The sequence below is a fragment of the Lycium barbarum genome, chromosome 11, assembly GCF_019175385.1.
Source record: "Lycium barbarum isolate Lr01 chromosome 11, ASM1917538v2, whole genome shotgun sequence".
NCBI classification, from domain to species: Eukaryota; Viridiplantae; Streptophyta; class Magnoliopsida; order Solanales; family Solanaceae; genus Lycium; species Lycium barbarum.
The window spans coordinates 14,340,070-14,356,400 of record NC_083347.1 but is presented as its reverse complement, the minus strand read 5'-3'; the positions used below and the strand labels follow the sequence as shown (position 1 = coordinate 14,356,400).

The window sequence follows — 16,331 nt, the reverse complement described above, 5'->3', positions numbered from 1 at the left end:
AACAAATAATAGAGATGAACACAATGATTCCGGATCAAAATCTAATATTGAGAGAGAGATTTGTATATATCTTCTAGTACAAAAATGTTGTTGATCCCAGGGAGCCAGCCCCTACAAAGGAGAGGTATGTGCTCTATTTATAGTGTGACCTCTATGGGTCTCATATGATTTGAGCTAATAAAATAATATCAACGAGGACAGCTCTGCACGGATTTGGTGGGATTAGACTGACGGCGCCGTCTGACACACGCATGGTGGGTAGTTGACCAGGACAGGACGTTACTGGCGCGTGACCCGCGTGCAACGGCCACCCGGACCAACGGCTACTCGGACCAACGGCCACCCGGACCAATGACTACTCGGACCAACGGCTACTCGGACCAACGACCACGAATGCTCGGGTCACCGGGCTTGGTCGTTCCAATGACGAAGAAGGCAGATCAGTCGGCCCCCTCGCTCCACCGGTTTGCCTTGCGTCCGGTTTTTACCATATATAACGTCAGAGTTCGAACTCTAAACCTCATGATATTAGGCGAAGAAAAAAATTTAAAAACCACCGATTTGAGGGACAAAAATTAAAGACCAGCACCTTGGTGCTCCGACCCTATTTTCAGATACATAAATATTCCTGTCTAAACAATGCAAAGGCGAGGTGCAGCTTTTCTGTATCTTTGGTAATCTTCAGAGTCTTATTTCTTGACTAAAAAACTACATGAAACAACATCTCTCCAATCGGTTGTGAGAAGCAAAATTGAAGTTTAAGAGAGCAGGAAAAAAAACTCTTCAAGGCTTCACGCTCACTCTTTTTACACAAAATGGTGTGTTGTAAGTTGGCTAGTGAAATGCAGCAGCGAGGAATCTTGGACGACGCACACAGACTTGGGGTGTGTTTGGTAGGAACAGACTTGGGGTGTGTTTGGTAGGAAGGAAAATGTTTTTTGTGGATTTTTTTTTAAATTTTTTTTTTTGATGTTTGGTAACGAAACAAAAGATATTATATCAAAAACATTTATATAAAATCTAGACAAATACTATGAAGATAAAGGTAGGGGTTAGAGTGTGGGGGTGATGATGAGAGCTACTTATGAAACTTAATTTCTCTATTTCTACTACGAAAGTCATTTTCTTCATTTTAACAAACTTATTTTTCTGAAAAAATGCTTTTAAATTTTTTTGACTAATCAATCATAAAAAATTAAAAAATATTTTATTTTTCCTTCATGCCAAACACATCCTTGAGCTCCAAAAGAGTGATAAATGCCACCGTTGATGTACTATTACTTTTTGGACCCAAAAAAATCTGATCTTTGTGCCCACTCCTGCCATTCTTTTATCTCTGCACTGTCCCGTAGGCGGTTTATGCCTTTCATGGTGACTCAGCTTAGCATGCATTAAAAAGTCATAGATAGCTCTAAATTTTGTCACATTTTTTTTTGGGTATCTAAATCGAGGGTTGTACCTATTGGTATTTAAATCAGTCTGAATTTATACCACATAAATGTTTTTTAATCTGATAAAAAAAGTGAAATGCACTCTCCTTAAGCGCGTGAAGTACTCTTCAATACTATTTTTTTTTTTGGTTGAAAGCTTACCTCTTTTAAAATATGACTAATTAAAAAAAAAAAAAAACTAAAAACTAAAAACTGGACAGCAGCCCGTGAGTCACCTCCCTCACCCCTCTTCGTCTTCTCCACCACTGCTTCTCTTCTTCAATTTTTTTTTTTGTTATTTTAGTTTTTGTTTCTTTTGATTCTTTCTATAAAAATAATTTGTGAATTAGATGTTTCTTTTGATCATCATTTTCTTTATTTTTTCTAAATCTGAAAAGCACCATCACCATCTTGTTCACCGGAAAAAAATGGAGACTCACCACTGTTAGCACTCTCTTTTTATGAAGTGTGCATTTTCACCTTTCATTGATTAACTTATATTTAGCAAGAATTGAAGGACCATAATTTTAGTGGTGATCCAGCGGTGGCCGTCGCCGGATTCGACGGTGAAGAAGTAAAAAGGGATCCTAAGGAGAGGGGAAAGAAAGGGATAAGAAAGGAGGGGTGGGTCTTGGAAAGGCATTGGTGGACCTAAATGAAGGAAGAAAAGGGAAATAATTGTTGGTGGGGTGGGCGGATGGCTGCTGGGGGTGGTGGTGCAGCGGCCAGTGGTGGGCGAGCAGCGGCCGGAGATGAACATAAGGGAGGGGGTGGGGGTGGGGCGAAGGAGATGAAAATAGGAGGGGGTTGTTGTATAATTTATTTTTTAATTATTATGATGAACCTTGCCGTCACGCGTCATGTTTTCATTTGACAAAGTGCCACGTCACGGAGAGTGTAATACACTCTCCTAATTTTGCTGATTATTGTGAAAAAGGTACTCAATAGGATCGAAGTTGATTTAGGTACCCAATAAGTACAACCCTCGATTTAGATACCAAAAAAAAAATGTGACAAAGTTTAGAAATATGTTTTCAAGAGAAAACCTTAATAGTCGAATAGCTCACTATTCTAGTTCTAGGTTTATGACACAAAAAATGCATTAAGGTTCAACTGAGTCATTCAAGTGACAAGACTTCTCCAATCTCCAACAAATAATTGAATCAAATTAACTATGGTACTAACTACTAATTCTCTTAATTTTAATTCGTGAAAAGAAAAAAGAGATAAAAAATAGAAGGTGGTGTTTTGGAAAAGAGAAAAAAAAACTGGTAAGCTGGATATAATTTTAAAAGCAAAATATATTCTTTCATTCAATGACCTGTTACTAATTGGATTTGAGAAAGAAGAAAAACAAACCAATAAATTAATGTATAAAAAGGGATAATTTTATTTCGGATAATGGTAAATTCTGATTGTGGTAATTGTGATATTTCATGAAGAGCACTTAATTTTGAATTGATTAAAATATGTTTTTTGTCCCTTGACATATGAAATATATTACACTAAAATTATTTTTATATCTATATTACCTTCAAATATGAAGTAAATAATATAAATTTAACACAACATACGAGTAATTAAATAATTGAATAGTCAGTAATTCGTTGAATCCGAACGATTCACAAGCAGAAAAATAAAAAACGCACATTTACGTTAATTTAACGTCAAGTTGATATTGCACACCGACATTAAAATTAATATGGATTAAAGACTTTCCAACTAATATAAAAATATTTGATTTTGACACATATAGTTAAGAGGTACAAATAATTTTGTGATATTTTCTCATTTTATTTTAGTACAACTGCAACGCAAGGTTCCACTGACACCACGCCCTTACAAGCGCGTTATATCTTCTTTAGGTAAAAATAAAAGCATTCTAGTATTATCCCCTTTGTTTACCAAACTGTCCACAAAACCAAAACAACCAAAGAATAGTTAAAAAGGAAACAAAACAGACCAGAAAGTCATCAAGAAAAAATAGAAACCCATTGAGATAAATCAAAGTCCAAAAAAGCCAACCAAATCATTATCATACCCAAAAAATACCATTCAAAATGGCAGAAACAAAACAGCAACAAGAACCTCAAATTCCACAAAATCAATCAATAATCTCTTCTATGTTCCTCATAAAAATCATGAGCAAAAGAAGAACATGGGTGTTCCTATTTGTCACAGTTTACACAATTTTACTATCAATTTCTTGGAATTTTCTCAAAACAGTTCTTTCTTGGTATGAATCAACTATGTCAGCTAATTCCTTAAACCCCACAAACTCAGGTTTTTCTGGTTGGCGTGCTTTATATGCATCTGTGTTATTAGGTTTAGCTTTTGGTGTTCTATCAATGGTTGCAGCTTTAGCTGTTGCAGTACCAGCTACTTTGGTGACTTGGATTACTATTTTGGTTTTGTTAACATTTGCTGGTAAAAATAGAAGGGATTTGGTGTTGGAAGGAAGGAAATTGACAGGTGATATTATTGGATTTGCTGTTAAGGTTTTGATTAAAGAAGGGAATGTTGTTGCTGCTCTTTGTGCTGTTCTTGGTTATTTTGCTCTTGTTATTAGAAGGAATAAACAACAAGAAGATGTTGATTATTGACTGAATTATTAGAAATCTGAATTTTGGGAAATTAGGAAATTGTAACTTTTCTCTAAATCAGTTTGTAGAATTTTTTTTTTTTTTTTTTTTTGCGGGGGGGGGGGGTGGGGTTTGTTTTATTTTTTTATTTTGTTTGGTTAGTTAGATGTAGGAGAATTAGGGTTTGGAGCAGGCCTTTGACAAGCTGTTATTATTATCTACTAACAGTGGATTATCATAAATGTCTGCGCCATGTATCATATATGTGAAAATTGAAATGGGATTCCATTGTGCAGCTCTCTAGCAATTATTTTTCATTTTCGCTAATTACTCCCTCCGGTTCATTTTAATTGCCGTATTTTTTTTTTACGCGTCTCTTAAAAAAATATATTGACTAAATGGGTAATAGTGTTAAATTATTCGTATTTATTCTTTGATTTTAATTTAATATAATTTTTTTTTTCATATTTGTTGAGTAAGAATAGAGATGAAAATTAATAAATAATTATATTTTAATTTTTTAAAATGATTTCAGTCCAGTTAGTTTAGTAAGCACCATAATTATAATGGACTGGAGGGAGTACTTCTAAATTCTAACGCACTAAAAAAAGGAAGTCTTGTGACCTTCTTTATTGAAGTAATGGAATAGATGGCAGGGTTAGGTGTAACTAACATTGATATTCATTTATCACTCTTCGAAAATTCCAAGTATTTTTTTCTTGGATTCTGGACTCTGGAGTGTGCTTTTGAGTACGGATTGGCTGAATGAACGAGCAAGACGTGTATAAAGAAAGTGCAAATATCTGATGGAATGCTTAATTTGTGCAAGTTTTGACCTGTATCTATAGTGTTAGTTATAAGGCAAAAGTCCTATATCCCCTTAAATTTTGCCACTTTTTTTTTTTTTTTATGACTATCTAAATTTAAGTTTGTTCTAATTTAATATTTAAGCTATTTTAAATTTATATCTATTGAATACTTTTTACTGACATGATAAAATGTGTGTAATGCACGCATTACAGGCGCGTGAGAGGCTTTTTTTGTCCAATTTTCCTTTTTTTTTTTTGGGTCTTCTTCTTCATTGGGTATTATCTCCTTACCACACTCTACTGCCACTCCGTCACCGCCGCCACCTCCATCCACCGCTCCTTCCCCTTCTTTTTCAATTGCCAGTCATTCACCTTCTTCGTGAGAGGCATCTAATCAAGCCTTAAAAAAAAAAATCTCTTTGCCACCATCCACCACCTTTGCGCCGGCGACCCAACTCTCACACACCATCCCACAAAACCATTAGAACATCAAGCAGGAGCAACACAAGAACGCAGCAACAACAACGCTGCAAGTAGCTTCAAAAAAAAAGAAAAATCTTGTTATTTCCTCTGTCCAGTCATATTCTCAGTGATTCAGGTATGATTCTTATCTAGTTTTCTTATTCTTCTCTTTATCTTTTATCAATGGATTTATCTTCTCTTTATCTTATTCCTCTGTCCACTCCTTGTATCAATGGATTTCTCAAGATGGACAAAAGAAGAGAAACCGATTGGTTGAATGAAGAATAAGGGCTAGAAGATTTGGGGACGGTGGGCTATGGAAGTTCAGTTGCAGCTTGCAGGGAAGGGTTTCGTGGGTGGCGTGGGTTGGTTTTTTATTTTCTTTTATTATTAAAATATTTTCTTAATTAGTTAATGGATTTTAAATATTTTTTTCTTACAATTAATTTCTTAATAATTCTTTTGGACCCATGTCACATGTCACTTTTTAATTAGTCTGTTTGTCACGTCATCGTGAGTGAACTACAGTCTCTTTATATTTTTTCCTGATTGTCAAAAAAGTGCTTATGTGGTACAAATTCAGAGTAGTTTAGGTATCAAATTGGAACAAGTTTAGGTTTAGTTAGCCATGAGAAAAATGTTGCAAAATTTAAAGGCTATCTATGACCGTTGCCTAGTTATAACAATAAAATACATATGAGTATAGTGTCTTCTTTTTCTTTATTCAATATATAACTGAGTGCTCGAAGAACATGTCATTTTAGCTTAATTAACAAATGCGGGTAAATATTTTCTTGGCCTCGTAATATATATTTCAGCTGGACCACTTGCGAATTAGACATTCAGCGCTTCATTTTGAGCTGTTCATTATAGAAGGTAGAAACGTGTAGAATGGACTGGCAGACTTGTAATTTACCCAAGTTGCTTCAACTGCACATATGATGCAAGTTATAGTCCGTTTGGCCAAAACATTTGAGAAGCCAAAAGTGTTTATTTTAGACTTTTGAACAGCTATTAGGAAAAATAAGTGATTTTGAGCATTAGCAAAAGTTGTTTTGCAGAATAAAATATAAAAAAAATAAAAAGAAGCTATTCCGCAAAAGCATTTTTGGAGCATGACCAAACATAAATTACTATTCTAATATTAGCAAAGTGTTTTTCAAATTACTTAGTCAAACACAAATTACTATTCTCCAATACTTTTTCCAAAACCACAAAAAACATTTTCGCCAAACGGGCTATTAGACATTTTGTCCCTTTTTTTGTGCGGATTCTCCTTCAAGTGCACTGGTCTTTAATTTTTGTTCCTCAAATTGCTGGTCTTTAATATTTTTCTTTCTCTTAAAAAAAGTAATCGAAAATACCCCGAGGTTCTGGGTTTGAATCCCCACTCAGTCAAAAAAAAAAAAAAATACGCAAGACAAGGCTTTCACGAAACCTTTGCGTTAAGTCCTAATTTTGGTCAAAAGTTTGCCTTAAGGCTTAACTTTTACCCGAATAGGTCTAATTTTGCTACGAAACTCTACCTTGCGATTTTTTTTCTTTAATGAGCTAGGGTCCGAACTCAGAATCTCGGGGTATTAGGCGAAGGGAAAAAATTAAAGACCAGCAATTTGAGGCACAAAAATTAAAGACCACTCCCAAACAAGGACAATCGTGCAAATTGCCCCATTTGGTCCAGAGAGGAATGGGGCTGCAACTTGCGCTTGTATATACTTTACTGGGCTTTATTGACATGCTGGCCCAAGCCTAACTAGTCCACAAAATAGAATCAAGAGTATTATTTTCAGCCATATAAATAAGGGGGAAATGGTAGAATTGAGAAAAGTCAAGGTCAACTGCCAAAAGAAATTCAAATTGAGCCATTTTGACCAATGAATTGTCCTCCTGGCAACTCTAACGAAACTGTGCAACATCCTATCTCATGCATCACCACTCCATAGCCATGAATTTATATCATAGAACTATTTAGGCTATAGTATAATAGGGTAAAAATGGTAAGAAGGCAAACAGTAGATCATCATTAATACAACACTGCTTATTTTGGATTGTGTAATATGTATGCCGCATGTATCTGGCTATCTACTCTCTTTTTGTTTAGACAATAGATTAAAATTATTAGATATACCTTTCTTCAAAAGAATCTGGAACATCACTGTGACTAAGGTAACTAGTGTCATACTTCATTTCTTTCCCACAAATGATTTAGGCATATCTCTTGTTGTACTGTATTATATAAAATCATTATAAAAAAAATTATTAGAAGACTGCAATGAGTAATAGACCTACAACTAGATAATAGCCAATTTGCCTATGTCTCTTGAAGGATTATTACAGACAATATTACTATCATGAGTAATTAAAATCTTAGATCAAAATATTATGTATGAATGATATGAACTGTCTAATCTGGAAGTCCTGTTAAAGATATGGAAGGAAGGAGATTTCTCCTAAGTGCATACTTAAACTGGATATATGAAAATCTTGCGACTCATTGGTAGAATGATAATTTCTAGAACAGGTGCTTATTAGCATGAACATCCCTAACACCATTTTTAGCTGGATAATGACACGTATGAGCAATTTATCATATTTAATGATAACTATTGGGATTAGAGGTGTCAATATGGGTTGGTCCAGCCCAATCCAGTCCTAAAGGGCTAAAGAATTAAATGGGCTAGAATGGGCTGACCCTTTTAATTGAAGGGCCTGCAAAATGGCAGCCCAACCCAGCCATAAGTGGGCCGCTGGCTAGGACGGGCCAGTCCTTTAAGTTTTTTCGCCTTCGGAAATAACATTTTCTAAGTGATTTTTGGTACAATTTGAACACGAAACTTTTGCAATATGAAATTAAATCTTCTACCACCCATTCTTGCGCAAATTCATATCATAGAAGAAAAAAATTTAAGAGAACAAATATAAATTATTATTTTTGATCACTAATTCAGATAACATTAAAAAGAAATTAAACATAATATAAATTCTAATACTAAAAAGTATTACTCTAGTTTCTAATTTACTACTTAGTAGTAAGTACATTCTTTTTTTTTTCTCATTACTTTTTATCTTTTTGTTTAATTTACTTATATTATTAAAAAAATTAATTAATTTATTATTCTTTTCTGGCCTCAAGGGTTTGCCTCAGCTCAAGAAGAAGAAGGGATATGAGGTTGGGTGAATATAGTCATTCAACCACCCTCGTGGTTTAAGGGTTCTACTGGATTTCCTTAGCTGGTCAGTAGGAACATGAGGGCAAGGAACAGCCTGGGTTGGAGATTGAGGTTGGGTGGATGTGGAAGGAAAAATAGTACCATCTGGAGTAGACTCAAGTGCATTAGGATGCCCTGGTGGTGTAGTGGTCATATCCTCATCAAGGAGAAACATGTCAGGTGATGGATTCCTAGTGCTAGGAATAGTAGTATCCAGCACCTCAGCTACCTTGAAGGGAAATTCATTCTCTCTGAAAGAGACATCTCATCTGATGAAGAAGGTCTTGGTCTTAAGGTTGTACAACCTGTACCCCTTCTGAGTAGATGAGTATCCCATGAAAACAGACTGCACATCCCTTGTTCCAAACTTATCACCTGTATTACTGACATTTGTAGCATAACACAAGCAGCCTACAACTCTGAGGTGACTCAAGTTAGGTGTTCTACCAAAGAAAACAGCAAAGGGAGATTGTCCCTTTAGGGCAGTGGAGGGAAATCTATTTGTCAAATAAACAACATTTTGGACACAAAGTCCCCAAAATCTGATAGGTAATCCTGCTTGGAACCTAATAGCCCTGGCAACTTCAAGAATTTGTCTATGTTTTCTCTCAACCACCCCATTTTGTTGGGGTGTGTAAGCACATGAGCTCTGATGAATGATGCCAGCTGTTCTAAACAATTCTACACAATGTGAGTTAAAAAACTCTGTACCATTATCACTTCTAAAAATCTTAACTTTTGCATTAAATTGTCTGTGTATAAGAGCCATAAAATCTTTCAAAACAATGCATACATCACTTTTCAATTTGAGAAGGAAGATCCAAACCATTCTACTACAATCATCTACCAGTGTAAGGAAATATTTGTTGCCATCATATGTGGGGAATATATATGGTCCCCATACATCTCCATGTATCAAATCAAACACCTTATTAGCTCTACTGGTGCTTTGTGGAAAAGGGAACCTAGTTTGTTTGGCTAAAGGACAGATAGTACATGAATGAGTGTGACTAACATGTTTCACTATATGCATTTGCTGCAGAATTCTGTGTGGTATGTGTCCCAGTCTTTTATGCCATAAGTCTGTCTCATCTGCCATGCTTAGAGCAACTGAGTGTGTTGAGATGTGGTTGACTTTGAGAGGCAAGTAGTACAGACCATCCTCCAAGCTACCAATCCCCCTCACCTTCCCAGTGTGAAGGTCCTGCAGGAGACAAAAATCAGGATAGAAGAGCATACAACATCTCAACTCTTTTGTCAATTTGGAGACTGACAAAAGATTATATTTGAAGTCTGGAATGTACAGGACATATGATATCTTCCCTTGGTCCAAGTTAGCCTTTCCTATTAGAGCTATTGGGATCTGTTGTCCATTAGGAAGGTACACTCTCTTTGATTCACTACCAGGTAACTTATATGCTTCAGACAACATGTTAGATTTAGACACCATGTGGTTAGTTGCACCAGTGTCAACTATCCACTTAGGAGTGTCTCCATTCTTGTCCATAATGCAACTAGCAATACCTGCTGAGTAAGCTGCAATTTCAGGTGGCTTGTTGTTGTGGTGAAGATGCTGCATAATCTTGCCATACTGTCCCTCACTAATAGCCATGTTGACACCTCCAAATCTTTGATGGCCTGCAGCATGTCCATCATGTCCTGCACTATATCCATGTGCTGCAGCATGTCCATTACCATTTCCTGCATTATATGATGGATTCCCTGCATTATATCCGATATTGCCATTATATGAATGTCCTACATTGGTATTATATGAGTGACTTGTATGGGCATTGTATGTTTGTCCTGCACTCCTTGCATTTCCACTTCCCATACCATAGCCTGCTTTATGAGGTGAAGCCATGGTGTGTCATTGTACCCATGGTTACTCCTTGGAATCATTTGTTGACCCTGAGTATGTTCAGCTGATACTCCATACTGTGTATTGCAAGCCACTGTTTTCTTCTTCCCTTTGTACCATGGTGGATATCCTATTAATTGGTAGCAGTCATCCATAGTGTGCCCCTTCATTTTACAATGGTCACACTGAGCATTTGGATTTTTGTACTTAGCCTTTTGAGAGTGGTGCTGCTGTTGTACTTGCTGTGAATGAGAATGTTGTCTTGCAGTCCAAAGAGCAGTAATGTCATTCCCTTCTACAGATGATTTTGCACCCATGTAACTCAACTCTGAATTATTCCTTTGGCTCTCATCCTCCACTATCATTGCATAAGCTTGGTTTAAGGTTGGTTCTGAGGTCTTCATGAGTATTTGCCTTCTTGTTGGTGCATAGGTCTCATTCAGCCCTCCTAGGAACTGGAGAAGCCTCTGCTGGTGCAAGTGATCCACATAGTCCTTTGCTTTTGGACAATTACACCTTGGAGATGTGACCATAGCATCATACTCCGCCCACAGCTCCTTCAACTTAGTGAAATACACTGAGACTGAATCAGTTCCTTGCGATATAGTTGCAATTTCTCTATGTAAATGATAGATTCTCATACGATTCACTTTATCAAAACGTTCCTTTAAATCTTCCCACACCAGATACGTATCTGATGCATATACTATTCCAGTTAACAAGTTAGGTGCTACTGTATTCATAATCCAAGATAAAACTATTGCATTACAAGTATCCCAGTGTTCATGATATTCTTCCCCATAATTTTCCTTCTTACATGATCCTGTTACAAAACCTAATTTCCTCTTTGCTTGCAGTGCAATTCGCATCGATCTTCGCCACAATCCATAGTTCTCAGATCCTTTCAACTGTACAGGAATTAAAATTGAACTTGGAGTATCCGATGGATGCACATAGAGAGGATGCGTATGTGTAATCACAGGCTCTGTTGGAGAATTTGTGCGTGCAGCTGCAGATTCTGTTGTTGCTGCCATTAATGCTTCTTCGAGCTATCAAATGAAGAGAAACACGAAGAAAAACAACCAATCTGCTATATAGAAGTTTCTCTATATCTAATACACTATGCAAACTCAACAGATTTCATAAAGCGAAGGAATAATCTCTCATAATTGGATCTGTTTTCCAGTGCTCTGATACCATGTAAACACCAACAATGGTGAATCTTAGAGAGATTTTAGAGAGAAGAATTGGGGAAGAAATTTTTGTATTCTCTGTCTTCTTTCTGTACAAGATTACAATACATATAGACCATTGACCCGCCTATTCTATCCTATGCTTAGCTGTACAATTAGTTGTATTAACTGTACAATTAGTTACAATTAACTCGAACTATCTCTAGTATACTCTAACCAACTGTCACGTCATCTAACTCCTTAACAAAATGCTCTTTGACAACTTACTTGCTTCTCTAAGGCTTTTGGATTGGTGGCAAATACAGATAAAAGTGTTATTTTTTTTTATTTTTTTATTTTTAATCTTTACCAGAGCTTAGAAAGAATATGGGTATGAGAAATTTCACATCACTAATATCAGAGCGGTGCATGACTTTCTCTAAAAATTTTTACGGCCATAGAAAAAAGTGTTTAATATACTTTGATGAAGTTAGTAGAGATGCACATAAGGAAATTATTAATGCATTGGGATTTGCTAAAGGTGATTTGCCTATAAGATATTTAGGTAATCCTTTAAGTATTAAGAGATTATTACTTGTGCAATGTTATCCCCTGATGAAAGAATGCTACGAAAAATAACTTCATGGAGACATGGACTGCAAGGTCTCATATCTCTGTCTTACCAAAGAAAATTATTCATCTGATTGTGGCCAATCCCAAAGGTACCAACTCTCAGGGTTTTTCTTTTTGTGGTTTGTGTATAACTCTATTTGATAATAAATTTTTTCTTAATTAGCAAAATAAATTGCAACCTTAATCTTTTTGAATGATTATCAATCATTATGCGTAAAATCTCTAACGAAATCAAACAAAGGGTCAACCTTATTGGTTTAACCAAAATGACAAAACTTGAACAGCTAATTAATGATGAAAGATTGATGTTTGGTTAAAAATAGTAATTCAACTGTAGATGTAGGTGATAAAGCTTATCTTGAATTCAGCTACAATATTTTTTTATTTTTTATTACTCCTATTATTTATTTGTCGACGAGGGCCGTAATTTCTCCTCACGAGAAGTACTACTGTCGGTGGATGTTGCATTTGTACATTATTACTACTAATAATTCATTATAAATGTTTCTTTAATTGTATGATCATTATCACAGGAAATGATTAAATATATTTTATGAAATGGATAAATAAAATATAAGAGATTTTTGTGAGATAAGTTTCTTTTATTTAAAATGTAATTGGTTGTATAATATTATTTCTTCTGAAATTGCCATTCATATATGTCCAATAATTTGTCAATGAATTATACCCGTACATGACTTTTGCCCTCATTTAGAATTATAAAAAAAGCACAAGAGTTTCTTTTTTGGAAGGTCATACTAAATGAGGCTAATATAGTGGATTAAAAAAAAATGATAAGGTGGTCTTTGTGGTCAAATTTTGCCATATTTTAAAGCAAGATGAAGAAAACCACAACGTGATTGACTCATTATAACTAGATCCTAAACTTCATTTGCAATATAAGGAAACGTTGACACAATTATTGACCACAACAAATTAAAAAGTAATAAAATACAGAGGTAAAGTCTGCTTCTTTTACCAACATTTATAACCTACACTTTAATTAACAATAATATTATATGACCATTATTTGTTGCCATAGGATCTAGACAATTTATTTTTATGTCAACAAGGGAACCAGATCATTAATTAAATGTTTTTTTTTTATTCCGGTGAACAGAATATGCTATTATGATGATAAAATTATTGTCAGAGAGAATGATAATATTTTAGATAGCAAGTTGGAGAAGATTAAATTTTTGTTTCGCAATTTTATGAGCTTTTGTACATAGAATCAATATGCACTTTTTTGTTGAGAGGATGTGAAGTGGGAACAAAACCATACGTAGAAGTAGAAACGAAAAAAAAAAAAAAATCTTACAAGGGTTAGATACGTTTAACAGTGTGAGGCTTTTGGGAGAAAATCATGTGAATTTAGTCCATATTAACAGATAATATTACATCATAAGGTATTTTTGAATTGTTTTGATCCAACAATTGATATTAGAGTGAATGATTTAGCGGGATGAATATGAAAGCGACAAAGTGATGGCATTAATGGGCCCGAGTAAGCCTTTTCTATATATGGACAGGGTAACTATTTTTACTCATAGTTTGGAGACTCGCACACAAAACAAAAGCATGTGGGCTTGGTGGACATATATACTCGGATAATGTGGGTGGCACACAATTAATAACCAAATTAGCTTATGAATGGTGATAAGTCATATGAAACTCGTTAGTTCAATAGTGATATTGTTGAGTGAGTGTGTGAATAAAGTTCCACAAAGAATTAGGTAAAAGAAAAAAGACACTACTTATAAAGTGTTGGATCTCTTAATGACGCGAGTCTTTTGGGAAAGAATGGGTAGACTTGACCCAAAATGAATAATATCCCACCTTATTAATAGTATCGTTGGGCTTATTAGGCCAACCTTTTGTCATATTATATTATACTACTTTCGGAAAAGTAGGAATATATGATTATGTAAAAATCTGGCCAAAAAGGCTAGTAGTTTGTGCATTCACAAAATTCTTAATATTTCTAGGCAATTATTAGTATTAACTTTGAGTTAAAAGAACCTATTATGATGATCAAGCTATGATTAATCCATTTGAACCGTGGATGATGATGGACTACAGTTAACGTTTGACTACAGTGACTGAGGAAGCTATTAATTAAGGATTAATCAATTACTTCATTGAGTGTGTTCAAAGTGGAATTAATAACCTATCACCTAACTATTGTTCAAAATCGTTGTTTTCCAATTTAGTTAGAGCCACATCATTTGATTATTTAGAGCCCGACAACATTTAAACAAAGTTGGTAAATATCCACAACTTGTTCTTCTTGTCCATAATTTGGATTTAGGATAGTGATTTGAAGTGTTTAACTTGTTCTCTTTTCTTTTCCCTGGGTCCATTTTAAGGTCAAATTTCTTTTTCTAGTGAAAACAACATCTTTCCCTAATCGAGCAGAAAAAAGGAGAGCTGTGTTGATATAACGAGTTTGAACCAAAAGGAACATTTTAAGGCGAAAAAATATTACACTCGGTATTTATACCAAATTATGTTAATCTGTCAAAGTTAATGGCCAAATGAACGTGTCACAATGCTTATTAAGTAGTTGTGGATATAGTTAAGTACTAACTTCTTACGTAGATTGAATTTTTTCCAGTCCTAACTCCATCTTTCACTGAGCTTTGTTCATTCTTAGGGATCCCATAGACTTAATATTTGTTGTATCTAATTACACTACAGATTGTGAAGTAAAATGTTTTCTAATTACAGACTGAAAAAGAAAAAGATTGGAGTTTTAAAAGTATGGTTCTACCAAAAATAATCCAATTCTTTTTAAACTTAGGGATCGTTTGGTAGCTGGTTAAGAGACCACTTATTCATGTATTATTTTTTGCATAGTTAACACAACATTTGGTAGCTAGTAAAGTATTCATGTATTAATTTCTGCATACTTATACCTCGTTTGGTAGCTAGTTAGGAAGTAAGTTATTCATGTATAAAATTAGTACTCCATTTGGGTTGCAATTTAGAAACCCGCATAACTAATACATGTATAAGTTATGAGGGAATCTATATATTATTTTATCCCGGGGGGGGGGGGGGGGTAGAAGATGGAATTACTAATACATGAATAAAAGTTGAAATGACAATATTACCCTCATCACTTCCCACTTAAATACTTTCCTTTTACAAACAAATATTTTAATATAATATATTAATATTTTGTAAAAAAAATATATAACATTTTAATTTTTAATTGTAAGCAATATTTTAATTTTAAAAGTATATAATATTTATTAATTTTTAATATAATAAACCAACATTCAAAGAAAATAATTTATGCATAACTAAACCATGCATAACTAAATTCTGCATAACTAAATTCTGCATAACTAATACTTGTATTACTAATACCTGTAAAACTAATACCTACATTATTAATACCTGCATAATCCAACCAACAACCAAATGACCCCCTTATTTCCTCCACTATTCAGGGACCATTCCGATTTTTTAATTCGACGTAATACAAATATAGTAAAAGAGGTCATCAAGATTTTCCACAAAAACCGCCTAAAAGATGGGCTTGATTGGTGTTAAATGGACTGAACCTTGACTACCAACAGTGGCAACGTTCTCGTGCGTATTAATTAAAAAAAGAAGTCTATTTGGTCAAATCTCTATAAATTGTTTATTTGGAGAACCACTTTTATCAACCTAAATAAGTACTTTTGGAGAGAAATATTTTGTGTTTGATAAATTTAATTTTAGTATTTTAAACCTCTTTTTTTTTTCTTAAAAAAATACTTTTGAATGCCAAATTACGAAGAGGAATTATGAAGAGGACAACATTAACATACATTTTGCAATTAGCGCTATTTAAATAGAGAATTATTTTAAGTGAAGTGTTTGGTTTATTTGGTTAATATTTAATACGTAAAGTAAGAAAATATATTAAGATTTTTAATCACTGTAAATATAATTAAACTAAAAAACGCAAGAGGAGGATATGCATGTATTTATATTTGAGAGATATATAGGTTAAATTAATGATAGATAGTTTGGTAAATAGAAAATTTTGGTAATGATATTTTTATTTTGAGAAAAATTAATTTTTCGCTTCTTGAAAATAAAATAAAATTATAACAACTCTTCAATATCAGAAATTGCTCTTGTTATTGCTCGAAAGTATTTTTAATTGTTTTTTTTAAT

At 34.2% G+C, this 16,331-nt stretch overlaps 1 protein-coding gene and 1 non-coding gene across 2 annotated transcripts; one reads left to right on the top strand and one right to left on the bottom strand.

Moving 5' to 3' along the window:
- Window positions 1-3,290: 3,290 nt before the first annotated feature.
- LOC132619039 (uncharacterized) lies at window positions 3,291-4,307 on the top strand. Its single transcript, XM_060334022.1, has one exon. The coding sequence runs from the start codon at window positions 3,491-3,493 to the stop codon at window positions 4,031-4,033; it is 543 nt and encodes a 180-aa protein (XP_060190005.1). The 5' UTR covers window positions 3,291-3,490; the 3' UTR covers window positions 4,034-4,307.
- A 7,590-nt stretch (window positions 4,308-11,897) lies between these two features.
- Window positions 11,898-11,983, bottom strand: LOC132620677 (small nucleolar RNA Z221/R21b). The gene has a single exon (XR_009575114.1). It is a non-coding gene; the product is annotated as a small nucleolar RNA Z221/R21b (small nucleolar RNA).
- Window positions 11,984-16,331: the final 4,348 nt, after the last annotated feature.

Coding starts and splice junctions, on each gene's coding strand:
- LOC132619039 (XM_060334022.1), top strand. CDS start 3,491: ATGGCAGAAACAAAACAGCAACAAGAACCTCAAATTCCACAAAATCAA.